This window comes from Bufo gargarizans, chromosome 4 (genome assembly GCF_014858855.1).
Source record: "Bufo gargarizans isolate SCDJY-AF-19 chromosome 4, ASM1485885v1, whole genome shotgun sequence".
Lineage (NCBI taxonomy): Eukaryota > Metazoa > Chordata > Amphibia > Anura > Bufonidae > Bufo > Bufo gargarizans.
This window is the reverse complement of record NC_058083.1, coordinates 187,256,934-187,284,829: the sequence shown is the minus strand read 5'-3', so window position 1 is coordinate 187,284,829 and position 27,896 is coordinate 187,256,934. Positions and strand designations below refer to the sequence as shown.

General features: G+C 44.2%; 1 protein-coding gene across 1 annotated transcript; it reads left to right on the top strand.

Moving 5' to 3' along the window:
* DCUN1D1 (defective in cullin neddylation 1 domain containing 1) lies at positions 1 to 27,519 on the top strand. Its single transcript, XM_044291417.1, has 7 exons — positions 1 to 2,043; positions 11,451 to 11,667; positions 16,133 to 16,301; positions 20,593 to 20,723; positions 20,809 to 20,891; positions 21,751 to 21,847; positions 26,348 to 27,519. Exons 1-7 carry the CDS (start codon positions 2,041 to 2,043, stop codon positions 26,425 to 26,427), a joined length of 780 nt encoding a protein of 259 aa, XP_044147352.1. The 5' UTR covers positions 1 to 2,040; the 3' UTR covers positions 26,428 to 27,519.
* The last annotated feature ends 377 nt before the right edge of the window (positions 27,520 to 27,896 follow it).

Sequence of the window (27,896 nt, the reverse complement as noted above, 5' to 3'; positions counted from 1 at the left end):
CAACGGGGTGCACATGTTCGTGTGCAGGGGGCCTTATAATTAGCCGTTCCTCAGCTGAAACACAACGCTGCATGTTGGTGTCCATGAAGGTCAAGCCAGGCCTCAACTCCACCAAAAGCAGATCAAACGTTGTAATCGACATCCGACAAGAATTATAAAATTTTGCAGGGTGCTCACGTAGGTCTGCATACAGACTTGTGAACTGACCTTTGCAAGCCCTCTGCGAAATAATAGGATGAACCCACATCTTCTTCCTCCGCGGTTCCTCCTCAAGCATTTCTCTCCGCTCTCCAAAGCATCAGTTCACACAACAGTATTTTTTTTATGATTGTGGGTCAGTGAAAAAAAATCACTGGAGACTGGCACTACTTTGGTCCGTGATGCAGACCACCACACGCCCATTATAGTCTATGGGTGTCTAGGGCATCCGTGTTGCGTCCTTGTTTGGTCTGTTTTTCGTGTACCATTGTTGGAGATGCTCTGGAAATTCATTTAAAGCCTCATTCACATGTCACAGTTTTGGTCCGTGATTTCCATCAGTAATTGTGAGCCAAAACCTGCAGTGGACCTACACAGAGATACGTTATAAAGCCTCCTACACACATCCATAGCCATGCTTAAGTCAGTGATGCATCCGTGAAGCTGCACCTGGTTTTGGCTCACAATCACTGACCAAACACTGATGTGTGAATGAGGCATAAAGCTGAGCAGTGTCCACGGAAAAGGGTGACACACAGAAATCTTCACGGATGAAACAGGGACTGATTTTTTCACAGACGTCAAACGAACACGGAAATGTGAACAGGGCCTAACGCAGCTATCTTATGCGTATAGGAAGCGTCTGACTCAAGAAACCCAGTATGTGTGTCTGCTGCAACTCCTGGGCCGACCGCTACTCCCCCGATCCAAACTGACTGCATCATAGTCATTTATGATGGTCTCTGATTGCGGTGCTAAAGCAGCGTACCCCCATCATCCATTGAGTACATTGCAATAGCCCCGCAATCAGATATGAACTGACTGTATCCTAAATTACTATGCTAGTTCAGGTCAGGGGAGCCACAGTCAACCCGGCCCCCTCAGCAGTATTATACAATGAGATTGTATACAGAGACGATGTAGGAAACGGCCGGAGCGGCAGTCGGGCCTCTTCTGAGAGCGTGATCTTGACTAGCCTCAGGCATTGGGGTTATGAAAAAGTTGCTTGGGGGGGGTGTCATTCAAAAATTGGGGGGCTGTGGGGCCCAGTCATTTCTAGTTACGCCACTGGACTGAGCTGAAGTTTAAATCCATGTGTCAGCACAGGGCAGAGTACTGTTTGCCCCTGTAATTCCTCTGGACAGAGGCGATAGCAGATGCCCAGGGCAATGATCGGGAACAAGCATTGCTCAGACATACGGCTGCACAGGCAGTAATCATCTCCTCTGTATGGGGATGAACTACGCTCGTTCATCCCCATAAGTTCCAATGGTTTTAGGTGCCCCATAGAAGATGTTCTCACCAGAGGGTGATCGGCAGCACCTTTGACGTGGGGCAATTATTGGGCAATTATTAGTATTCATCCCTGAAATAATTCTGATCCTTGTAAAAGGGCCCTAACAGTAAAAAAAAAAAGTATGACAGCTATTGAGCCTGGGTTGTTAAAGGGGTTCTCTCACCCTATTGGCCCGGCTCTTTCCTAGTGTCTGGCGGTCAGTGTCATGGATACATATGTCCTTCATGGGGAGAACCAGTTACCATATTGACAGGGCTGGTACTGTAGCAGGGACTATGGAAACTGTCCAGCAGTGCCCCCCGCTAACCCATGACATTACTGTGTGGGGCTGGCACTGCCCTGTCCCTCTCTCCGCCCCCCTGTGTCGCAGCTGTCTCTTGGCGGCCTCTCAGGCTGTGTGTCCCCGGCGCCCAGTGCCTGCAAGTGCCGGCCTCACCTCTCCGTACGTGCCGCAGGCCGCAGCAGCATTGCGCATGAGCGAGATCGCAGAGAGCCCGTGAGAGCGGAGAACACCACTCACACTCACCGGGAGGCCGAGCACCAACATGGTGAGTGAGAGCACCGGGCCTGCTGCCGCCTCCACGGCCTTCCCGCTGCCGGTAGGGGCCTGCGGCTGGCGGGGGGAAGGTCTCCCAGCCGGGCAGTGACGCTACCTGAGTGCGGGGTGTCAGGGCCTAGACCAGCTTCTGTCCTGACCTGGGGGGTTAGTATTCGGAGGAGCCGGGGTAGTGCCCATCATGTCCAGGCCTGTGTAACCACGAGCACCCTCTCCTGTCCTAGGAAAGCTGGGTGACCTGCAGCCTCACAGGTGCCCCCCAGCTGTGCCAGGAAGGTGGGTCTGTGCCACACTCTTTCCATACAGCCTGGCCCATGCCCACACTGTAGAGCTCTATGTATGGACCAGTGCCCGGGTCCTGGTCATGAGGGACCGAGATCTTAAATGAAAGAGACTGTTAGGCCAGGTCCACAAGAGCGTATTGGGTCTCGTTCACACCTCCGTTAGGAGATCCGGCACAGAGCAGCCTACCAGATCCTCTACTTCACCACCGGATCCCTAGTGACTTCAATAAGATTCTTAGATAACCCGAACCTTATGCGCCAAACTTGAAACACAAGTTCTCTCATCCCTATATGCAAAGTTTATTTGTCCGGCTGGCATTTACACCAGATCAGAGCTGAACCCGGACATACCTCCATTTTCACCCAGGCAGCCCCCCCTGACTTGAGCATCGGAGCAGTTTATGCTCCGATGCTCTCCTTTGCCCTGCGCTAAATCGCACATGGCAAAGGCATTTTCAGGAGTTCCGGTGACGTATCGGGCTCTCCATGGGGCCGCCAGGAAGCCCGGTGATGTTACCTGCACTGATGGGCGGGCTTTAGCGCTGCCCTAACCAGTAAAACTTCTGCCCGGCAGTGTGTGATTGTAAACAAAAGATTGTAAACAGCGCAGGGCAAAGGAGAGCATCGGAGCATGAGATGCTAACATCAGGGGGGCAGCCTGGGTGAAAATATGTGTATGTCCGGGTTCAACTCTGAACCCGGACAACCCCTTTAAATTTCTGCTTCTATTATGTGTCTGCGTTTTGGACGTGTGACCCAACCATGTGTTTCTAAGACCCATAGATCCATTTGAATTCAGATCCATAAACCCGCAGTCGGGCCAGGCATGTCGAAATACACGTAGATTTTTTTCACCTGGCGAAATCTGCTGTGGAATCTGTGGCAGAAATTTGAGGCTGACCCTGTGCTTTTTGCTTTGGCCGTTCAGTTGTCCATCCTGCAGACCTCCCCTACTCTATTGGGGTTAAGCCGGTGTTCTGTCAGAAAACCTTAACTAATCAGATTCCCTTACCCCACGTGACTTCTGGGGGTGTGCACCTCCGCGGAAGTGCAGTACCACGGCATGGCGCCTCCGCACAAGCGCAGTACCCGGGGATGGGTAAGTTAATATTACAGTGAGCGTTGACTCATGGACGTGCGCACCGGCTCCGTGTGTGCACTCTCAGGGGTAAGGAGATCTGACGGTCTTTTGTCTTCTTAAATCTCCATACCCTCACACTGTGGACGCGCGGATTCAGCCAGCAATGAACCGGGTAAGGAGATTTTACAATCCGCGCATGCGCAGTGTGAGGGTAAGGAGATTTAACAAGACAAAAGACCGTCAGATCTCCTTACCCCTGAGAGCACGCACGTTGTCCGTGTGCGCGTCCATGAGTCAATGCTCACTGTAATTTTACCTTACCCTGGTACCATGCCCTGTTACTGTGTTTGCACAGAGGTGCCGTGTCGTGGTACTTTGTCGGCGCACACCCCCGGAAGTCACGTGGGGTAAGGGAATCTGACGAGTTAGAGTTTTCTGACAAAACACCGGCAACCTACTGCTGTTTGTACGCAGAAGTCAGGGCTAGAATGAGCCCCCCCCAGATTGGGAAAATTAAGGAAATAAATGCCTTGGGAACATGCGGTGAGGGCTTGTGGTACAGCAGGCGCCGCACGTTGTATTGTACAGCTGCAGGCACACTAAGGCCTCTTTCACGCGAACTATACGGATTGACTCAGGGTGCGTTCAGTGAAACTCGCTCCATTTTGCAAGCAAGTTCAGTCCGTTTTTTCCACATGGGTGCAATCCATTTTTTAAGCGTTTTTTCACACGCGTGAAAAAAAAACCCTGAATGTTTACAAACAACATCTCCTAGCAACCATTAGTGAAAAACACATTGTATCTGGATTATAATGTGTTTTTCACGGAAGCCCAATTTACTTCTATGGGGCCAGGGCTGAGTGAAAAACTCAGAAATGAGGCGTGAAAAAAACGCTCGTGCACAGACCCATTGAAATGAATGGGTCAGGATTCAGTGCGGGTGCTATGCGCTCACTTCACAGATCGCACCCGCGCCTTAAACTCGCTTGTGTGATAAGATGGTCAGTGATTCAGACGTTAGGAATCAGTGTTTGGTCCGTGCGTCTGTTTCTTTTGCTCTCCGTGCATTATCCATAATCCAGTACACTGCTAGGCTGACAATTAGCGCATATTCTACCAACGATCCGTGAAAACCATTGACAGAACGTGGATGCCATCCGTCTTGTGTCAGTGATTTTCATAATAGAAGCAGAAAGTTAAGGAGATCCGGCTGCCTGATCTCGTGCAAATGCCAGCCGGACAAATAAACGTCGCTTGCAATGGTTTTTGGCTGAAACCCGGCATTTATGTAGGAAAGCGGCCAGATCACTGGGGATCCGGTGAAGTAGAGGATCTGGTAGGCTGCTCTGTGCCGGATCGCCTAACGGAGGTGTGAATGAGACCCAATACGCTCATGTGGACCTGGCCTAAGAGTCTCTTTAATTTAAGATCTCGGTCCCTCATGACCAGGACCCGGGCACTGGTCCATACATAGAGATCTACAGTGTATATCCCTGGGCATGGGCCAAGCTGTATGGAAAGAGTGTGAAGTGCGCAGGATGGCACTAGCTAACCCTACACCAGGATGCTGGGTGCCAAAATTAAAATACCATGCTACTTCACAAGCCGTACATGGTTAGGCTTTTTTCCCATTGAAATCGGTGGAAATCTGGGTGTTTTTGTGACCGATTACACTGCTTAGGGTACTTTCACACTTGTAGCAGAGGATTCATCCGGAAAATGGATCCGGTATAATTTTATTTTGCATTGTTAAAGGTCTGCGCATGGGCAGATCCGGAAAGCCGGATCCGTTTTACTGGGACACTTAATGCCGAATCAGGCACTAATACACTTTAATGTAAATTGATGTCGGATCCGGCATTCCGGCAAGTGTTCAGTCTTTTTGGCCGGAGAGAAAACTGCAGCATGATGCAGTATTTTCTCTGTCCAAAAAACTTAAGAGGGACTAAACAGATACATCCTGATGCATCCTGAACGGATTGCTCTCCATTCAGAATGCATTAGGATAAAACTGATCAGTTCTTTTCCAGTATTGAGCCCCTGTGATGGAAGTCAATACCGGAAAACAAAAACGCTAGTGTGAAAGTACCCTTAGAAGAGCGGTTTTATGCGATGGAATATGTCATCAAGCCTTGAATATATCCTTAGGCTAGGTCTACACAACGACATTTGTCGCGCCACAGATAGGGCGCAACAGTTGTCGCGCGACAATTTTTATAATGGCAGTCTATGGTGTCGCACTGCAACATCGACATACTGCGACGTGACAGTCGCAGAAAAATCCATCTTGAATGGATTTTCTGCGACTGACGCGTCGCAGTCGCAGCATGTCGCATGTTGCAGTGCGACACCATAGATTGCCATTATAAAAATTGTCGCGCGACATTGGTGCAACAAAATGTCGCGCAACAAATGTCGTCGTGTAGACCTAGCCTTAAGCTCTTTGCCTAGGACTGCAGCTATCAACTGTTTTTGTAATCGAGTATTCTATCGATTAATTCCACGATAAATCAAGTACTCTCATAACAAAAAACTAATTGAAAAGAACGTTTCTATTTATAAAAACTCATCTGCCCCTATGCCATCAGCTGCCCCCTCAGTGCCACCAGCTGCCCCCAGTGCCAGCCAGCTTTGCATCAATAATTTTTTATCATGAACCTTAGCAGTACACAAGGACCTTAACACTGAGGCATCTAGAAAGGGGGCTGAGCCACTTATATATGTGCAGGAGGGCTAGGATTGGTCAGTGAGGTCACATGATCTAACCGATAACACACAGGAAGTGACGTGCGCCGGATCATAAGGAAATGCTGCAGGAAACAAGCAGCAAGCATTATGTGGTCAGGGCTAAGAGGAAACACTGGCAGCAGATCACGGCGCACCCAGGACTGCGGCAGTAACATCAGCCGCTATTAAACAGGCTCTGAATGTGTTGTTTATTTCAGTAATGCTACTTAAAAGGTGACACTAATATATGAGATAGACTCATTACATGCAAAGCGAGATATTTCAAGCCTTTATTTGTTATAATTTGGATGATTGTGGCTAAGGCCTCATGCACACAACCGTATTTTGTTTCTGTGTCCGATCCGTTTTTTTTTTTTTTGCGTATAGGATGCTTGTGCTGTCCGCATCAGTATGTCTCTTCCGTTGCTCTGCCCAAAAAATAGTGCATGTCCTATTTTTTTCTAGTTTGCGGACAGGCATTCTTTTTTTAGGCATTCTTTTTTTTTTTTTTTTTGCGGATCCGCAATTTGCGGGCCGCAAAACACATACGGTCGTGTGCATGTAGCCTTACAGTTTCTGAAAACCCCAAAGTCGCAATCTCAAAAATTAGAATTTTGTGAAAAGGTTCAATATTCTAGGCTCAAAGTAGTGTCACACTCTAGTCAGCTGATTAGTCCATACCCCCTGAGCAAAGGGTGCCTGAGCCTTTAAATGGTCTCTGTCTGGTTCAGTAGGAATCACAATCATGGGAAACACTGCTGACCTGACAGTTGTGCAGGAAACCATCAGTGACCCCCTCCATAAGGAGCGAAAGCCTCAAAAGGTAATTGCAAAAGAAGTTGGATGTTACCAAAGTGCTGTATCAAAGCACATTAAAGGGCCATCCGTATGTGTTTTGCAGATCCGCAAAACATGGACACCAGCAATGTGCGTTCCGCATTTTGCGGACCGCACATCGCCGGCACTGTAATAAAAAATGCCTAATCTTGTCCGCAATTGCGGACAAGAATAGGTCTGGTTCTATTTTTTGGGGAACAGAATTGTAGACCCGGAAGTGCGGATCCGCATTTCCAGAGCCGGACAGCACATAGTGTGGGCCCATAGAAATGAATGGGTCTGCAATTCCATTCCGCAAAATGCGGAACAGAATTGCGGACGTGTGAATGGACCCTAATAGAAAGTTATGTGGAAGGGACAAGTGTGGAAGAAAAAGGTGCACGAGCAGCAGGGATGACCGCAGCCTGGAGAGGATTGTCAGGAAAAGACCATTCAAAGGTGTTGGGGACTTTCACAAGGAGTGGACTGAGGCTGGAGTTAGTGCATCAAGAGCCGGATCTTGGACATGGGCTTCAAATGTCGTATTCCTCTTGTCAAGCCTCTCCTGAACAACAAACGTCAGAAGCGTCTTACCTGGGCTAAAGGAAAAAAGAACTGGTCTGTTGCTCAGTGGTCCAAAGTCCTCTTTTCTGATGAGAGCAACTTTTGCATCTCATTTGGAAACCAAAGAACCAGAGTCTGGAGGAAGAATGGAGAGGTACACAAAGCAAGATACTTGAAGTCCAGTGTAAAGTTTCCACAGTCTGTGTTGATTTGGGGAGCCATGTCATCTGCTGGTGTTGGTCCACTGTGCTTCATTAAGTCCAGAGTCAACGCAGCCGTCTACCAGGAGATGGTGACTTAATTTTCCAGCAGGACTTGGCACCTGCCCACACTGTCAAAAGTATCTGGTTCAATGGCCATGGGATTACTGTGCATGATTGGCCAGCAAACCCGCCTGACCTGAACCCCATAGAGAATATATGGGGCATTGCCAAGAGAAAGATGAGAGACACGAGACTGAACAATGCAGAAGAGCTGAAGGCCGCTATTGAAGCATCCTGGTCTTCCATAACACCCCAGCAGAGCCATAGGCTGATAGCATCCATGCCACGCTGCATTGAGGTACCCAAACAAAGTACTGATTAGACTTTCCAGAGGTCTTACATTTTTCTATTTAACATCCTTTTTTAAATGATTTCATGTAATACTCAAATTTTCTGACATTGTGATTTGGGGGTTTCATAAACTGTAAGCCATAATCATCCAAATTATAACAAATAAAGGCTTGAAATATCTCACTTTGCATGTAATGAGTCTATCTCCTATGTTAGTTTCACCTTGTAAGTTGCATTACTGAAATAAATGAACTTTTGCACGATATTCTAATTTTTCAAGTTTCACACTATACTATATAAAACTGGGTGTATTTGTGTATATATGTCCACTAAAGAAATCCGCACCGTTGCATTTACAATCACAAAATTTTGCACAGACTTCTGTGACTCTGGGAACATCATAGACTATGTTTTGGGTGGAAATTTTCACCCCGCGCTTTCCAATTATTTGCCAAAATATACACTTAGTAACCTAATCGCCAAACTACAGGAGCCATTGTCTGTTGGCTGTTGTGGCAGTTAGCCTGGATATTCATCAGGCTGCATATAGCAACCAATCACAGCTCAGCTTCTATTTTGCTACAGGTCATTATGAGCTCTGATTGGTTGCTATAGGCAACAAAGGACATTCTTAGTATAAGACAGCTGTTGTGTGAGTTAATATGACTTCGATTGCGACACTTAGCCAACCTGGTTGTAGAGGCTGATGTAACTCACGTGACCTTAAGGGTATACTAATTCTGTGGGGTTTTATATACTGTCAATTAAAGACAATAATGCCCCGTTGTGGGGGTCTTTGTTATGGGGGTCGGATGGGGTGTTTTGAAGTCACTGGTAAAGTTAAGGAGGTGGGCCGCTGTGGAGGTCACATTTTAAGAAGGCGGGCACTGTAGGGGTCAGTGTTAAGGGTTAGGGGCTGTGGAGGTCACTGTTATGGAAGATACTGTCGGTATCTTTTATCAACTCACACAAACATTAAATGAAATAGTGGAAATATACCAGTGTGAAGCCGGGTCATCCTGTTAGTATATCTACTTGCATATTAAAATCACCCCCCTTTCACCAAAATCAAAATAAAAGTATATAACCAATAAAAAAAATACACATCATGGGCATCACCATGTGCAAAAATATCTGTGCTATTAAAATATAACAATATTAATCCCATATGGCAAATGGCATAACGGAAAAAAATTAAGCTGCCAATTTGCCATTTTTTGTCACTTCAACTTCCCAAAGAATGTCATTAAAAGTGATCAAACACTTCAAAATGGTATCAACGAAAAGTACAGATCGCCTTGCAAAAATTGATCCCTCACACAGCTCTGTACGCATAACTACAAAAACGTTATATAGGTCAGAAAATGGTGATGAAAAAAAATAAATACATTTTTTCAAGGTGTTTATTTTTCCCCAGTATTAAAACACAAAATAAACTATATAAATGTGCTATCAGGTCAGTTTTACCACATAATGACCCCTCCCCCATAAAACTGTCAGGATTTTTTTTTTTTTTTTTACCAGTTGCACCCCATTTAGAATTTTTTCCCCCTACTGTGTTGTATGAAAATGTAAATGGTGCCATTACAAATTACAACTCTTCCTGCAAAAAATAAGCCTATGTGAATAGAAAAATACAAAGTTATGACTCTAGAAGGCGGGGAGTGAAAAGCAAAAAAAGGAAAATTGCAAGGTTCTCTAAAGGTTAAGTGAATTGTCACTGAGGGCAGGCAGATACCTAACTAGTGGTAGGGTGATTTCCAAACATGATGGACCTTCAGTTCCACAGACGATCACTGGAGAATGGTGGTATGAGTGCATTGTATGCAGGGGATGTCATTCAGGGCCCGTTGGGAAGCCTAAAAAAAAAATATATATATTTAATTTCCCTAGTTCTGTTCTGGCCCTTTGTTGACATGCTGCTGCAGAGCTGCTGGGGCGTGTAATAACAGTCGCTGAGATTTTCCTCATGAATATTTGTGGGTGTTAATAAAGACTGCCTTTTCCGTCCCCCTGCTCTGCAAAGGGAGTGAATAAAAGTGCTGCCCTGTCTGCGGGATGATGGCAGGGATGCTTGTGTTGTATTTGTGGGACTACAAGTCCCAGATGTAAAGTACACATAGGGTCTTCTTGAGCATAGAAACATAGAATGTGTCGGCAGATAAGAACCATTAGGCCCATCTAGTCTGCCCAGCAACTCTGCAGAACTCCTCCAGTCTGTCAGCTCTGTGTTTACAGGGTGAGGAGGGAGCTAGGATCCTATCAGCAAAAATGAGGATCGGATGAGAAACAAAAATACGGTTGTGTTAATGGGGCCTTAGGAACATACAAAGAACAAAACAATAACTTGGACAGACCCATTTAAAGATATATGTCCATTTTGAACCCTGATAAGAATTTTCTGAGATTTTAATACTAATAGATCATCAGTGTCTGATTGTGGGGGTCCGACACCCAGGACCCCTGGGCCATTTGAGAAGGCAACGACGCTCCTGTGATGTAGTTTGGCCAGAAAAACAAACACTGAATGCAGTCGCAGACAAATCTGATTCAACGCTCATGCCAACCCATGAGTTTTTCACTGAACAGGTCCTGCCACGTTCCACATGGACCATGTGAAGGATCACTGGGTACAGGTCCACCCTATTCCTGAGCGGTGTTTTTCAGCTATGTTACAAATATACAGCAATCCTGCTTTATTAATGTGTCAGGACCTGTCAGACAGGTTTAAATTGTGGAGGTATAGGTGAACACCTGTGAATAAACTGTGGTGCACAGCATCCGGCTGATGATTTACGGGTGACGTCTGTGCCAGTGTGGATTCAGTTTAGGGGCACCTCTCTAATGATGATGGTGCACAGTATTTCATAGGGCATTGTAGTTCGTTCAGTACCCAGTAGGGGCAGTGGTGAGCACATAGCTTTTTTTCTGGACAACTGCTGCCTTGTATGAAGTGTAAGGGTATGTTCATACACGGCAGAGTTTTCCCAGCATGAAATCTGTAATAAAATCCTAGACGTGCTGTCAGTTTGAGTATCGGCAGCATGCCCTAGCCGACAGTGTAGTGTGTATAGGGAGCTATTGACTCTCCCCTGAAAGATGATAAAAGAAGGATCGGGAAAAGTGACTATTTTCACCCAGTCCTTTTCTCCAAGGAGATAAGTCGTCAGTAGCGTCTGGCAGTGGCTCCCATTGAATACACAGACACATTTTGCCGTCCTAAGTATGGGGGAGTTGGGGAGATAGTCATCAGCTGAAAGATCGTTCAGGTATTACATGTGTATGCCCAGCTTTAATCTGATCAGTGGTTATATTTACTCTGCTTTTTATGATACCTTGGATATTTAGTTCTCAATCATCTCGTCCTCCACAGAACAAGTTGAAATCCTCGCAGAAAGATAAAGTTCGGCAGTTTATGATCTTCACACAATCCAGTGAAAAGACTGCAGTAAGTTGCCTGTCCCAGAATGACTGGAAGTTAGATGTGGCCACAGACAACTTTTTTCAGAACCCTGAACTCTATATCCGAGAGAGTGTAAAAGGCGCATTGGACAGGAAGAAATTAGAGCAGCTTTATAATAGATACAAAGGTAAGTACATGCGGAGACTGCTCAGTTGTCTGTCCATTACATCCTCATCATTTCTACCGGCTGGAAGGAGGCAGCGATTTTTCTTAGCTTTTTCATCTCTGTATTCCAAGAATGTTTAACTTTTCCATTGACTCCGCTGCATAAGAGCTTTTTTTGTGGATTAATTCGTGTTTTTCATGGTATCATTTGGGGGTACAACACAGCTATGTGCCATGTTACTATTACACTACTGGAAAATGAAAAAAGAACCTCTGAAAAAATTAAAGGGGTTGTCCGGTTTCCAATATTGATGACCTATCCTCAGGATAGGTTATCAATATCAGATTGGTGGGAGGTCACCTAATCCTATGAGCGCTGTGTTCTCGTCACTGTTTTACTGCTGGCTCTCGACATTGCAGTAAAGAGCAGCATAATTACAGCTCCTGCGTTCCATCCCTCATCTCCAGGACATCGTGGAACCAGTACTACTGCCTTTTTTCTGACTCAGGGGACATAGTGTTCCATCAACATAACGGCTGCCCACACACTGCACATCATAATCTTCAGGGTGTCCAGCAGCTCCGCTGACCAACTCAGTCTCCAGATCTCTCCACCATAGAGAACGCCTGGGGCTGGATGGGGCAACACATCTCCCATGCACAGCAGCCTCGACTGAACTACAGTTGCAAGTTAAGAGCTTGGAATGACATACCACAGGAGGATATTCATCATCAGTATGATGCGCTGCCATGCCAGAGTGGCAGCCCGTATCTCAGCAAGGGGAGATGTCACCCAATATTTAAGGAGTTTTCCAAGTGTTTGTAACTAGTGACCTATCCTCTGGTCATCCTGTAGGTCATCAGACACCTGCCAATCAGCTGTTTGAGAAGGCACCGGCGCCCACATTAGCGCCGTTGTCTTTTCTCAGCCCTGTATAGGGCTGAAACGATTACTCTGATTAAAAAAAAGTTTTGCATCAAGGATTCGTTTGTGCCATGTCACCACGGAGCGTGAGTGAAGTGCTTGCTATTACTCACCGCTCCGTGGTCTCCTGCTGGCCTGCACTGGATCCTGATGTACACAAATTGTCAGAACATGCAAGTAAGTGTGCACTATGACCTGACGCTGTGTGACATTAGATCCCAGTGCAGCTCGTGAAGAAGAGGATTGAAGATCTCTGGAGTGACGACAGCACCCCTACAGGAAAGGTAAGTATTTTAGTTCACTGGCGCTGCGGCGGGGCAATGATGGCTAGATGGGGGAGTGGGGGAGCTGATTGCACTGGGGGAGGAGCTGGTGGCATTGGAGGGGGAACTAATGGTACTGGGGGGAAGCAACTAATGGCCTGTGGGAGCTGATGGCACTGGATGGAGCTAGTGGCCCAAGGCAGGGGGAACTGATGGGACTGGGGGAAAGCTGATGGCATGGGGGGGAGACTGATGGCAGGTGGGGTGATTAGTTTTTATAGAAAACGGTTCTTTTAATTATTTTTTTCTTAATAGAATGCTCGATTACTAAAATAATCGATAGCTGCAGCCAGGTTTCAGATACTGATGACCAGTAAAAAAATGACCTGAAAAACAGCTTTAATGTGACCCTGCTGCAGAACCTAAAATAAGGGGTACACCACCTAGGTAATGTGATCATTGACCAAGCACCACTAGCAGCTAGTCCATCTCGGCTCAGTTGCACTAGGTTGATGATGCCAAATATGTGTAGGGTTTTACTAAAGTTTAGAACTTTTTGTATTGAGTGCCATAGTTTTTTTAAACTCTCAACAGTGCTGTGTGAGGAAGTATTACTTTGCAAGGAGGGTAAACAATTTTTTACAATTAAATGTCAATGGTTTTTTTTTGCCTTTTTTTCCCTGAACATTTTAGGGTAGTTGACCAGCAAACATTTGACACTGATACGATAGCAATACTTCATGGATGGATCTGCAGAATAAATTGACCTGTGGAGCAGGCTTTACATCTGGGGTATGTCAGTTTATGCTGCTGATTTTCCCCTTTGTAATGCATAGAGGGAAATCTGCAACACATTTGCAGAAAACTTCCTGACAAATCCACATATAACACTTAGATTTTGCCTTGGTTTCATTGTGAATTTTGCTATGGAAATACAGCCAAAATTTCAGTCCATGTGGCCATACCCGAAAACCCGGCAAGCAGCCTTTTTTGGGAATAGGCATACAAACATGGTGGATTTGGAGGCTTTCTAACACTGCAACTAATTGGCAGCCTGAGATTGCATTATGGGGGTCCCATGGATTGACACAGGAAGCCCCTCTTTCGTTTTCTAACCATTTAGGGTCCATGATTGCTGCATCTTAGGCTAGTTTCAGACGAGCGTGTTCTTTCCGGGAAGCACACTGCGTGTGTAAGTTTTATTTCCCGGCCTGAACACTGCTCCTATGACACGGTTTCACAGCATTAGGTTTTATAATGCTGTGCCCGACCTCTGCTGTATTGAACTGTGCTGATGGCTTTAGGTGAGTACAGTTCATTACAGCGGAGGTCGGGCAGGAACCCACATTATTATAAATCATTATAATGCGGTGAGCCCATGTCACAGAAGCACTATTCAGGCCGGGAAATGATGCTTGCACACGGAGCTTGTTTCCCAGCATTAACATGCTCGTCTGAAACTAGCCTAAGGGGTTAAATAGCCTGGCATGAGTTATTTCCAATCCTTACTGTTGCAGGAGAGTGTCAACTATAAGGCTAGGGCTACACAACGACATTTGCCGCGCATTCGTTTATTGCACCAATGTCGCGCGACAATTTTTATAATGGCAGTCTATGGTGTCGCACTGCGACATACTGCGACGCAACAGTTGCAGAAAATCCATTCGAGATGGATTTTTCTGCGACTGTCGCGTCGCATGTTGCAGTGCGACACCATAGACTGCCATTATAAAAATTGTCGCGCGACATTGGTGCAACAAACGATTGCGTGGAAAATGTTGCAGCGTAGTTGTGCCCTATCTGTCGCGCGACTTATTGTCGTGCAGACCTAGCCTAATACACTGCCAGCCGACACCTGCCGTTATGGTGTAAGCATAGCTCCTGAGCTTATACCATTCACACCCCCGGACATTTACTGCTTTGGCACTAATTAAATAAGCCCCAGTGCCGTAAATGTGCGGTGCGTGGTTCCAAGGGGTGTAGACTGCTACCAAACAGCTTGTGGTCAGATGCAAAAGAAGATGGCAGAGGAAGCGTCTCTGGTAATATCACTGTATCAGGGAATCCTTGGGTAGAAGTTTGCATATTGCATTCACATTATCTGTCCTTAGGAGAGACTCTTGACATATTCCAGTAAAATCAAGCCGGCAGCTTCTCCTGTACCCACTGGGCAGCTTATTGGAATGAGTTTGACCACATAATCTGTTGTCATGAGATGCTGCACTGAACCATTACACGAGGTCCATCTTTTTCATCTACCATAGGGCATATGACAGGGGTTATCACCTATCCACATGGGGGTCCTACCCCTTGGACCCCCACTGATAACAATAACAACTCTAGATAGTCAAATACAGCTATCTCTGGAACTTTCATAGAAATAAATGGCGTGGCAATATTCATGCATAACTGCTGTTACGTCCATTTTGGGGCCTCGCAGGGTCTCTGTCCTTGAGATCAATGGGGGTCTCAGTAGTAGGACCCTCACTAATCTAATAGTGGTCTTATATTTTAAGTCTACTCCAAAAACCCTGCAAAATAGCGCTAGGGCTTATTATCTCATGCATGATACACCACTGAAATCAGTGTCTGTTGTTACTTTGTTACCCTTAGTGAGGACAGAATACATTTCAGTTCCCTTTAAAGAAGTAGGAGGCAACCCCAGCTTCATAACAGTTCCCTCTCTGCTAAAGCCTGCCCATGCACTAGAGAAATGCATGCAATGGACAGATTTAGACCAGAACTGCAGAAAAGATCAAGTCTAAATTTGTTTCCAATTGACAGCCCGTGAGGTTGGGTGATCCCTGATCTAATGTATGTGGCCAGCTTTACACCTTAGAGCCAAAAAACTGAAAGGTCATGGAAGGGCTGTAGTGAAGCTTCTGTTAAGTCAGTAGATGGATCACAGGTTCTTAACAGCCTTGCTGAAATGCAGTAAAGCGTAATAATGTTTGAAACCGGATTTAAATCAAACCAGCAAGCCCTTTTGATAAATACCCTGTGGCAGACATCCTGTTTTTTTTCCTGTTCTTGGATACATCAGTTTACAAGGGGCGGTATACATTTACTCTGCAAACAACCTTTTCTATGCTAAATGCTTTGTGGACTGAGTATTCTTAAATGAAGTTATGGTTTAGTGCAGTGCCAGTTGGATGATTTCATTTGATTTTTACTTGCTTTATTATACCTGAACGGAATACTGACATGATAGCAGAACTATGATCTGCATGCACCCGTGTGCACACTGGCCATGTAAGTGAACCCATTACCATTCAGCATTCTTCCCTTTTGCTTTGCAGACCCTCAGGATGAAAATAAAATTGGAATAGATGGCATCCAGCAGTTCTGTGATGATTTGGCACTTGATCCTGCCAGCGTCAGTGTATTAATTATTGCCTGGAAATTCAAAGCGGCCACACAATGCGAGTTTTCAAAGCAGGAGTTCATGGATGGTATGATTGAATTAGGGTAAGCGGTGGATGTGCTATTAATCCTTCATGAAAGATGTTCTAGTTACCTTGAGTGCACTTTGATGCAAAGTAAAATAACAAAACTCTTTACTGTTAAAGGGGTTATCCAAGACTGTGAAGAGCCCCCCCATATACCCGGGCCCCTCACATTGAATATACTTACCTGGCTCCCCACGCCGTCCCTGGTCCCCGTACTGCCGCTGCTACTTCTCCCCGTCCATTTATGAAAACATCCCGTTTCGGAGGGGGAGCAGCCAATGGTAGGAGGTGACTGGGATGCGCCTCCCTTTCTTCGTGGATGATGGTAAGGAGGCTCGTCCTCGTCTGCCATTGGCTGCTCCCCCCAACAGCGGATGTTTTCATCTGCATGTGGGGAGCCAGGTAAGTATATTCATTGTGAGGGGCCGGGGCATTTAATAGTCTTGGATAACCCCTTTAACCATTTGAAAGGACACGGCCATCAAAAAATTTCTATCGCATATTAACAGCCTGTGGGGGGAATTTTCATTTTACGCTGGTCTATAATATCCTTTGCTCTGCTGGAGCATGCACCTAATTTATAACCAGGCCCACGCCTCGTCGTAAATTAGGCACATCCTCTGGTAGTCCGTGCACCTAAACCGAAATCTATTGCAGAAAATTGGTGTAAAAGAAGATAAATTCGCCTGGCCCATGCCCTTTTCGGGAACGTGGCAAGGGCTGCATAGAAACACCACTTGCGCCAAGATTTAGGCACAAAAACTGGGTGGATGGTTTTCTGGATATCATTTTTTGTAGTCACTCCGTATATTCTTTTTATTCTTCTACTTTAACTTCCTCTTTTGTTTGTATTTTTAGTATGACAAAAAGCCTCTCTTGACTTTCTCAGTCAGGCCCAACAGGGAAGGGGATGAGTGACTCAATTAGAGCAACACATGTTACATTGACAAGTGTAATGCTCTTCTTTGGGTGTTGTTATCCAGGTCTACCAAGAGATCAGGTCTACTGTTATCCTATATTTACAGTCTACTATTTTACTAACAGATAACATTTTCCCCTCACAGCAGCAGTAAAACTAACAATGTGTTACCTATCTGTATAGGGAATATATCTCTGTGTACCGATTGTTAAAATGAAGGACAATATTTGCATTTAATTTCTAACCGTATAGTACTGTCGAAATGAAAAAGAAAACCAGGCAAAAATTCTAATAAATTTGTTTTCTATGAAGTTTGAAAATACCGTTTGACAGAATGGTCCCTTTAAGGTGACTCATTATAAGAAAAGTCATCTAGGCAGCACTCCTTGTTGAACCCTTAATTTATTACTCATTATGTGACTCATTATATATAGAGCTAGTCCTGTGATCTTCGGTCATTTCACTATATTTAAACTCTTAAAGTGTGCCTAAACTTTATTAAAACATATATTCTAAATGTGAAAAAAATATCACGCACTGCGGCCCCAGTGGAATCCATACACCAGTACACCTGATTTCAAAGTGCTATTCAGGTGCTTATTTCGCAAGGAGTAGTAAAAAAAATATATATATTACAAAAATTCTTCTTAGCACATTTAGAATAGTTTTTTTTATAAAGTTTAGTTTAATGTTTAGGTTCACTTTAATGGTAAAATTAAAAGAAAATACATGGATCACATACAGCTCAGAACAAATCACAAAACACTCCCGTGATCAGTGAGACACAGAAAAGCAATGACGACTTGGAGCGTGTGCGTGCGGATATTATTATTTAAAATAGGATCAGTTTTCACAGATAAATCTCACCACTAACGGATGATGCTCAGTCTCTTCTCCTGATAAGCCGGTCTGCAGTGCTGGCCAGATTCCACTTGTCACTTCAGCGGTCCAGTAGTCTTTATAGCTTATTCCCTCCCACTTTAATGACCAGACATTTTTAATTTATTTAACGCAAATGGTGTTTTAACTGCCATACAGTCAAAAAACAAAGAATCTGGATGCAGATTTCTGGCATATAATCTGGTCTTCTGCACCTACTGTATATCCACATTCTGGGCAGAAGTCACCAAATTTCTCATAAATCTGCTATTTATCCCAGTTGTGTGCTCTTCCAAGATATGTTTACTGGGCCTGTTGGACGAGGAACAATGAGATCACCATATGATGATTTTTCTGTGGGAATCTCTGTGGCTCACAAATGTATAGCATTACAGTGGTACAGCTCTATCACACCCACACGGAGTATGAGGCGGCGTCAAATTAACCAAATACTATAGTTTATTGCTCTGGAGCACAAACACCGTAATAAATAAGAACTGCAGCAGAATTGCTTCGTTTTTGCATTTTGCCAAAAACAAAATTTATTAAAAATTAAGCACTAATGTATTTGTACCAAAAATGGCAACTATATACAGACGTGGACAAAATTGTTGGTACCCTTTGGTCAATGAAAGAAAAAGTCACAATGGTCACAGAAATAACTTTAATCTGACAAAAGTAATAATAAATTAAAATTCTATAAATGTTAACCAATGAAAGTCAGACATTGTTTTTCAACCATGCTTCAACAGAATTATGTAAAAAAATAAACTCATGAAACAGGCATGGACAAAAATGATGGTACCCCTAGAAAACACAGAACATAATGTGACCAAAGGGACATGTTAATTCAAGGTGTGTCCACTAATTAGCATCACAGGTGTCTACAACCTTGTAATCAGCCATTGGGCCTATATATATGGCTCCAGGTAATCACTGTGTTGTTTGGTGATATGGTGTGTACCACACTCGACATGGACCAGAGGAAGCAAAGGAAAGAGCTGTCTCAAGAGATCAGAAAGAAAATTATAGACAAGCATGTTAAAGGTAAAGGCTATAAGACCATCTCCAAGCAACTAGATGTTCCTGTGAGTACAGTTGCACATATTATTCATAAGTTTAAGATCCATGGGACTGTAGCCAACCTCCCTGGACGTGGCCGCAGGAGGAAAATTGATGACAAATCTAAGAGACGGATAATCCGAATGGTAACAAAAGAGCCTAGAAAGACTTCTAAAGAGATTCAAGGTGAACTTCATGCTCAAGGAACATCAGTGTCAGATCGCACCATCCGTCGTTGTTTGAGCCAAAGTGGACTACATGGGAGACGACCAAGGAGGACACCATTGTTGAAAACGAATCATAAAAAAGCAAGACTGGAATATGCCAAACTACATGTTGACAAGCCACAAAGCTTCTGGGAGAATGTCCTGTGGACAGATGAGACAAAAATCGAAGTTTTTGCCAAGGCACATCAGCTGTATGAGGCATATCATATCAAAAAATGAAGCATATCAAGAAAAGAACACTGTCCCTACTGTGAAACATGGAGGAGGCTCTGTTATGTTCTGGGGCTGCTTTGCTGCGTCTGGCACAGGGTGTCTTGAATCTGTGCAGGGTACAATGAAATCTCAAGACTATCAAGGAATTCTAGAGAGAAATGTACTAGCCAGTGTCAGAAAGCTTGGTCTCAGTCGCAGGTCATGGGTCTTGCAACAGGACAATGACCCAAAACACACCGCTAAAAACACCCAAGAATGGCTAAGAGGAAAAAATTGGACTATTCTAAAGTGGCCTTCTATGAGCCCTGACCTCAATCCTATTGAGCATCTTTGGAAGGAGCTGAAACATGCAGTCTGGAAAAGGCACCCTTCAAACCGGACACAACTGGAGCAGTTTGCTCATGAGGAGTGGGCCAAAATACCTGCTGAGAGGTGCAGATGTCTCATTGACAGTTACAGGAAGCGTTTGATTGCAGTGATTGCCTCAAAAGGTTGCGCAACAAAATATTAAGTTAGGGGTACCATCATTTTTGTCCATGCCTGTTTCATGAGTTTATTTTTTTACATAATTCTGTTGAAGCATGGTTGAAAAACAATGTCTGACTTTCATTGGTTAACATTTATAGAATTTTAATTTATTATTACTTTTGTCAGATTAAAGTTATTTCTGTGACCATTGTGACTTTTTCTTTCATTGACCAAAGGGTACCAACAATTTTGTCCACGTCTGTAACTATATAATGTACATCTCATCCACCAAAAACAAAAAAAATTGTCAATAACTGATCTAATCCTCAAGGTGCATTCTGAGAGAGATAATTATTTTTCGGTTTGATGTGTTTCTTCTTATGGAAAATCCCTTTACACTTTTAAAGGCAGGGCCCTCTGCCCTTTTTATTTTTGCTGATGTTTGAACTTTTTCAGTATCTTATTTTGTGCATTATGAGCCCATTATACAGATGTTTACTATTAGTACTGTATTAAATATAAAATACCTTTTTCTAATGCAGGTGTGACAGCATAGAAAAGTTAAAAGCACAGTTACCGAAAATGGAACAAGAATTAAAAGAAGCGGGCAAATTTAAAGACTTTTATCAGTTTACATTCAACTTTGCAAAAAATCCAGGGCAAAAAGGTCTAGGTATGTGCAGATTGTGCTGTACTGCAATAACATCTGTCTGTTACCTTCTACATCAGGCACTCAAAGTAATGTTATCACTTTTCAGACTTAGAGATGGCCATTGCCTATTGGAATTTAGTACTAAATGGAAGATTTAAATTCCTAGACTTATGGAACAAGTTTTTATTGGTAAGTTTATTTTGGGTTATTTGGTTCTTTTTTATTATTAAGTTATTAGTCATGGTTTTTGGCTGTTGAGTCTATAACTAACTGATGTACAGTGTATTGCAAATGCCTCATAGCTGTGGCTTGAACAAATCTTGCTACTTTTTGAGGTTTTAAAAAGTGGTGAGAGAATGGGCAGGGTTTAAAGGGACATCGGATTTAGTATAATTTACACTAGAAACTGGTGTAAATTGTAGATGAAGTCTATGCCAGCTGCTAACTGGTGTAGATTTCAGTTTGTGGCATATACTGCCTGGTAGGGTTGATCATGCTGACTAGTAACCGTATATTTGTATTTAGTTTGTACCGCTGCTGAGAAATCGTTACTTTTATATTTATACAAATGAGCTAGTTGGAGCATCAAGGGGATGGCTGTAGCGTTAGGAGCACCGCTGCAGCTACGTTCCAGTGCTCAGTACACCCACCCCTCTCATTTGATTGATAGGGCAAGAGATCTCAGTTAGCCCTCTCTTTTCACGCCTGTGCTCTAGATATGAGGCTTAATACACAGCCATACAGGCTCTGTGTACATAACATTGGATGGCACCCCTGCATTGTGTACAGGGATTGTGATGGGGCCTTTTAGGTCATTTGATTTATTACATTTCCAAAAATATGCTTTATTTGTCAGATCTCAGCCATCATTTGTCTGTGCAGTCATTGTTGGAGAGGTGTTTGACTTGGCTGCTATTTGTCTGATTTCTTCATTCATGTGTAGGTCCACTGTGAATACTGGTGTGAACCACATAAAGGTACTTTTGCTGCCTATAGTTTTTATTTCTATGACACTTGTACTTGAAAACCTTTTTCCTCTTGTACCAAGGAACATCATAAACGATCAATACCTAAGGACACGTGGAACCTTTTACTAGATTTCAGCACAATGATAGCAGATGATATGTCGAACTATGATGAGGAAGGTAAGTACAGAAATCATTTTGTATTCCAACATTACCGTTTTGATTTAAATGGAGTCTGTAACCAAGAAATTCACACTCTAACCAGACACAATGCCTTGTAGGGCTAGCCCTGCTGAATGTAATGAAACTTACACTTTGCAATCCTTTGCTTCACACTGGAGAGAGGCCAGTTTCACATCAGCATATTAATTGCAAGAAATAGGCTGTGTGTGTCAGAGGTATTTGCTATCCTAAATGCTGCTTCCATGACATACAGTACAGACCAAAAGTTTGGACACACCTTCTCATTCAAAGAGTTTTCTTTATTTTCATGACTATGAAAATTGTAGATTCACACTGAAGGCATCAAAACTATGAATTAACACATGTGGAATTATATACATAACAAAAAAGTGTGAAAAAACTGAAAATATGTCATATTCTAGGTTCTTCAAAGTAGCCACCTTTTTGCTTTGATTACTGCTTTGCACACTCTTGGCATTCTCTTGATGAGCTTCAAGAGGTAGTCACCTGAAATGGTTTTCACTTAACAGGTGTGCCCTGTCAGGTTTAATAAGTGGGATTTCTTGCCTTATAAATGGGGTTGGGACCATCAGTTGCGTTGTGGAGAAGTCAGGTAGATACACAGCTGATAGTCCTACTGAATAGACTGTTAGAATTTGTATTATGACAAGAAAAAAGCAGCTAAGTAAAGAAAAACGAGTGGCCATCATTACTTTAAGAAATGAAGGTCAGTCAGTCCGAAAAATTGGGAAAACTTTGAAAGTGTCCCCAAGTGCAGTCACAAAAACCATCAAGCGCTACAAAGAAACTGGCTCACATGCGGACCGCCCCAGGAAAGGAAGACCAAGAGTCACCTCTGCTGCGGAGGATAAGTTCATCCGAGTCACCAGCCTCAGAAATAGCAGGTTAACAGCAGCTCAGATTAGAGACCAGGTCAATGCCACACAGAGGTCTAGCAGCAGACACATCTCTAGAACAACTGTTAAGAGGAGACTGTGTGAATCAGGCCTTCATGGTAGAATATCTGCTAGGAAACCACTGCTAAGGACAGGCAACAAGCAGAAGAGACTTGTTTGGGCTAAAGAACACAAGGAATGGACATTAGACCAGTGGAAATCTGTGCTTTGGTCTGATGAGTCCAAATTTGAGATCTTTGGTTCCAACCACCGTGTCTTTGTGCGACGCAGAAAAGGTGAACGGATGGACTCTACATGCCTGGTTCCCACCGTGAAGCATGGAGGAGGAGGTGTGATGGTGTGGGGGTGCTTTGCTGGTGACACTGTTGGGGATTTATTCAAAATTGAAGGCATACTGAACCAGCATGGCTACCACAGCATCTTGCAGCGGCATGCTATTCCATCCGGTTTGCGTTTAGTTGGACCGTCATTTATTTTTCAACAGGACAATGACCCCAAACACACCTCCAGGCTGTGTAAGGGCTGTTTGACCATGAAGGAGAGTGATGGGGTGCTGCACCAGATGACCTGGCCTCCACAGTCACCGGCCCTGAACCCAATTGAGATAGTTTGGGGTGAGCTGGACCGCAGAGTGAAGGCAAAAGGGCCAACAAGTGCTAAGCATCTTTGGGAACTCCTTCAAGACTGTTGGAAGACCATTTCTGGTGACTACCTCTTGAAGCTCATCAAGAGAATGCCAAAAGCAGTAATCAAAGCAAAAGGTGGCTACTTTGAAGAACCTAGAATATGACATATTTTCAGTTGTTTCACACTTTTTTGTTATGTATATAATTCCACATGTGTTAATTCATAGTTTTGATGCCTTCAGTGTGAATCTACAATTTTCATAGTCATGAAAATAAAGAAAACTCTTTGAATGAGAAGGTGTGTCCAAACTTTTGGTCTGTACTGTAGATCCAAGGCATTATGATGGTTTATAATGCTGTGTGTTCCTTCCCGACTTCAACTCTGCTTCCTCTGCCAGCCCCTCCCTTTCCTTTGTGATTGACAGGCCCTTGTTTCTGTGTAGTCATCTCCCTGGCTGTGTCAGTCAACAAGGAGGGGGGCTGGCAAAAGAATCAGGAGGAGGAAGGGTGCAGAGAGAGGCCTGGACCTGCTAATTTACATATGGCTTAAAGGGGTTATCCAACCCCTATAATGCTCCCTCTTATGCCTGGGCCCCTCACATAGGTTGTACGTACCTTGCTCCCTGGTAGGGGTGGGGCTGCCAATAGCAGGCTGCGATGGAGATGAGCCTCCCTAGTCCCTGTCGTGGCCTGCTATTGGCTGGCCCCCCCTTATGTTTTGATCCGCACAATGGGGAGATGCAGCTGCGGCCGTGCGGGCATCAGAAGCAACGCGGTTGCTGGGGAGAAAGGTAAGTACAACCTGTGTGAGGGGCCTGGGCATTATAGGGCTTGGATAACCCCTTTAAGGCCTCTTTCACACTACCGTTTTTTTTTCCTTTTTGCGTTCCGTATACGGAACCATTCATTTCCAATGGTTCCGCAAAAAAAAACAAAAAAAACAGCATGTACACGTATTTCCGTTCCGTTGAAAGATAGAACATGTCCTATTATTGCCCGCAAATCACATTCCGTGGCTCTATTCAAGTCAAATTCAAGAAATGCATCCGTATCCGTTCCGTTTTTTTCTGAACCATCTATTGAAAATGTTATGCCCAGACCAATTTTTTCTATGTAATTACTGTATATTGTATATGCCATACGGAAAAACGGTATGGAAACACAACGGAAACAAAAAAAACGGAACAACAGATCCTGTGAAAAACGGACCGCAAAACACTGAAATATCCATACGGTAGTGTGAAAGAGGCCTAAAAGTACTTTTTCTCCAGATTGTAGCAATGGATTGCTAGGGGAAAGCTAACCATTACATTCAGCTGAGCTAGCCCTATAAACTGTGCTTGATTTAACAGCAAATTTCCTGGTGAAAGACTTCCTTTCAAGTTTGTGTTATGTGAAGATCAAAGAAGCAAATTAGACCTCCTATGGCCCATCAGTCATTGATTGGTGGGGTCTGACCTCCGTCAATCAGCAAAGTGAACGGGAAGCACTACAGTACTTGGTACAGCTTCCTGATCTTGTGTGCCTATGGAAATAATAAGGGAGCCTGAGTAGTGCGGTCCCTTCACTTTGCTGCTTAATGGTTCCCAGAGATCAAACCCCACTAATATTTATGGTCTATCCTAAGGATAAGATTACCGTATTTTTCGCCCCATAAGACGCACCTAGGTTTTTGAGGAGGAAAATAAGAAAAAAAATATTTTGAACCAAAAGGTGCGCTTTTGAACTAATTGTGGTCTGTGGGTGACGCACTGTTATGGAGGATCTGTGGATGACACACTGTTATGGGGGATCTGTTGTTATGGGGGATCTGTGGGTGACTCACTGTTATGGGGGATCTGTGAGTGACGCACTGTTATGGGGGATCTGTGAGTGACGCACTGTTATGGGGGATCTGTGAGTGACGCACTGTTATGGGGGATCTGTGAGTGACGCACTGTTATGGGGGATCTGTGAGTGACGCACTGTTATGGGGGAATCTGTGGGTGACACTTATGGGGGATCCTCTCTGGATGGCACTGTTATGAGGATCTGTGTATGACAGTTATGGGGGGGATCTGTGGATGACACATATATAGCATCTTATGCTATGTGTCATCGACAGATCCCCTTTATAAGTGTGGGGGTCGCATCTGCTTTTATAATGGGGGTGGGGGTCAGATCTGCTTTTATAATGACAGCGGGGCCCGTGCAGTGACTGTATTCTACTACACGGGCCCCGCTTACTGTATAATCATATCCCTAATAGTTAATTGTATGCATGTAATCGCATAATGAGCGCTGTGTATCACCGTACTTACAATTAGAAGCGCTCGCCGTTCGGAGCAGAGAGGAGGGAGGAGGCAGGCCGGGAGGACGGGCGCTGGCAACGTGAGTCATCCGTCATGCGCCCACGCCGCCTGCTTCATTCCTAAAGTGGGCAGCACAGGCGCGTGACGTATGACTCGCGTTGCCAGCGCCCGTCCTCCCGGCCTGCCTCCTCCCTCCTCTCTGCTCCGAACGGCGAGCGCTTCTAATTGTAAGTACGGTGATACACAGCGCTCATTATGCGATTACATGCATACAATTAACTATTAGGGATATGATTATACAGTAAGCAGGGCCCGTGTAGTAGAATACAGTCACTGCACGGGCCCCGCTGTCATTATAAATGCAGATGCCGCCGCCCCCCAGCCCCTCCTCCCTCACAGCTGATACACCCGCCGCACGGCATCGCGGCGGGTGTCTCATTGAAAACTGGGCAAAATCAGCTACATTCGCCATATAAGACGCACTGCTATTTCCCCCCCACTTTTGGGGGGGAAAAAGTGCGTCTTATACGGCGAAAAATACGGTAAGATCTGAAACTTTCTATACCCTATGCCTTTTTTTTTTTTTTTTTTTTAAAGCTGTTTAAACAGCATTTGTATTATGATGTATTAGAATTGCCTAATTCCATGTTATTCCTTTCACAGGAGCATGGCCAGTTCTCATTGATGACTTTGTGGAGTTTGCACGTCCTCAAATTGCAGGGACAAAAAGTACAACAGTGTAGCACTAAGGAACCTTGTAGAATGTACATAGTCTGTACAAAGTAACACAACAGAAAATTGCACAGTCAAAGTACTTCTGGCTGGACTACAGTGAATCGGCCCTTTCAGCAGTTTGAAGGGTTGAACAGACATTTTGAGACCTCTTAAGACCATATCCTATTTCGTTTTCTTTTTTGGTGGTTTGGGCCTCTCTACTAGACCTGGAACGCAATTTCCACTTCATGTCTCCATATGGTGGATTTCATCACATATCTGTGGAATATCCTAGTTTGCTAACTCATAACATCTTCTGTCACATGACTTCTGTGGCTTTCACATTCTCATATAGCACAATGGCGCCTTCATCTGCTAACTTCATCATGGCCTTAGTTTTGGAGCCTATGCAGGCAGCACCCCACCAGATGGAGTGCTGCTCTTCTATAAAGCAAAAGTGTGGTTCCTCATGGCCTGGATTTCAGCAACACAAAGGTAAACCCCTGCTTGTAAATACCAAAGGGTTTGGCGGAAGTGGAGAGGACTCTCAAATCAACAATCATACGATGATTTTCTTCGTCATCCTTGTTAGATTTTGGATCATTTTCTGAAAATATTCTGTATTTTTAAGAAACAAAACTGCACTTATTTCTTACTCTAGGTTAAGAAGAAGTCAAGGTTTGTATTAGAGTCTGTGCTAGTGGTTGGTGTCAGTACACTTCTATGATGTTGGTATTTACAGAGATGAACATTCACTCCACTTTCGTTTGAAGGAGGATAGATTTTTGGTCCGTCTTTTGTCTCATCACCCCCCCCCCCCCCCTACCCTTTTGTTTTTTTGCTGCTCTTTGTACATCTGTCTGTATCCCTGTATGGGATTTTTACAGAAGAGGAAGGTCAATGCGTATACTCATTAAACCATACTAAGCATTTCTACACAAGAGAGGTGGTCAGCTAAAATAATAACAAAAAAACTGTTAATTTGGGGTCATATCTTCTGTAATGGCTGACTTGTCATGAATTATTTTAAGAAACGAGGCGTCCCAGCTCCAGAATGCCAAGCTCCGTTTTTGTTTTCTTTTAAAATCTGGAGGTATCCATAAAATATTTAATTAACTTGATTTTGGTGTCGTGTTCATTAACACTTCACTCTTCCCTTTTAGTCTTTGTCATTTCCAACTAACACGTGCCATTATTGTCTTTTACTTTCAAAAATGTAAATGAACAGGACATGGAGTAAGGATGCAATGACGTGTGGAGGTTGCGCTAGTGTTGCACTCAACAGATAATCACCTTGGAAAAATGTGCGTGGTTTCTGGGTTTTCAGTGTGTACAGGTGAAGCACGAGGCTTCACCTGTACAAACTGCGTAAGCCAAAAAGCTTAGTAAAATATGACTGTTCTATGGAATGGCATCCTTAGAATGCAACGTTAATACAGCTGCAGATCTCACCAGGTTTGATCATTTAGGGCTCATACACAAGACAGTGATCAGCCTG

Bases quoted from the DNA above. Each gene is read 5' to 3' on its own strand.
- DCUN1D1 (XM_044291417.1), top strand. The intron at 20,724-20,808 runs GTATGTGCAGAT...ATCACTTTTCAG, and splicing joins TCCAGGGCAAAAAGGTCTAG to ACTTAGAGATGGCCATTGCC. The intron at 20,892-21,750 runs GTAAGTTTATTT...TCTTGTACCAAG, and splicing joins TATGGAACAAGTTTTTATTG to GAACATCATAAACGATCAAT.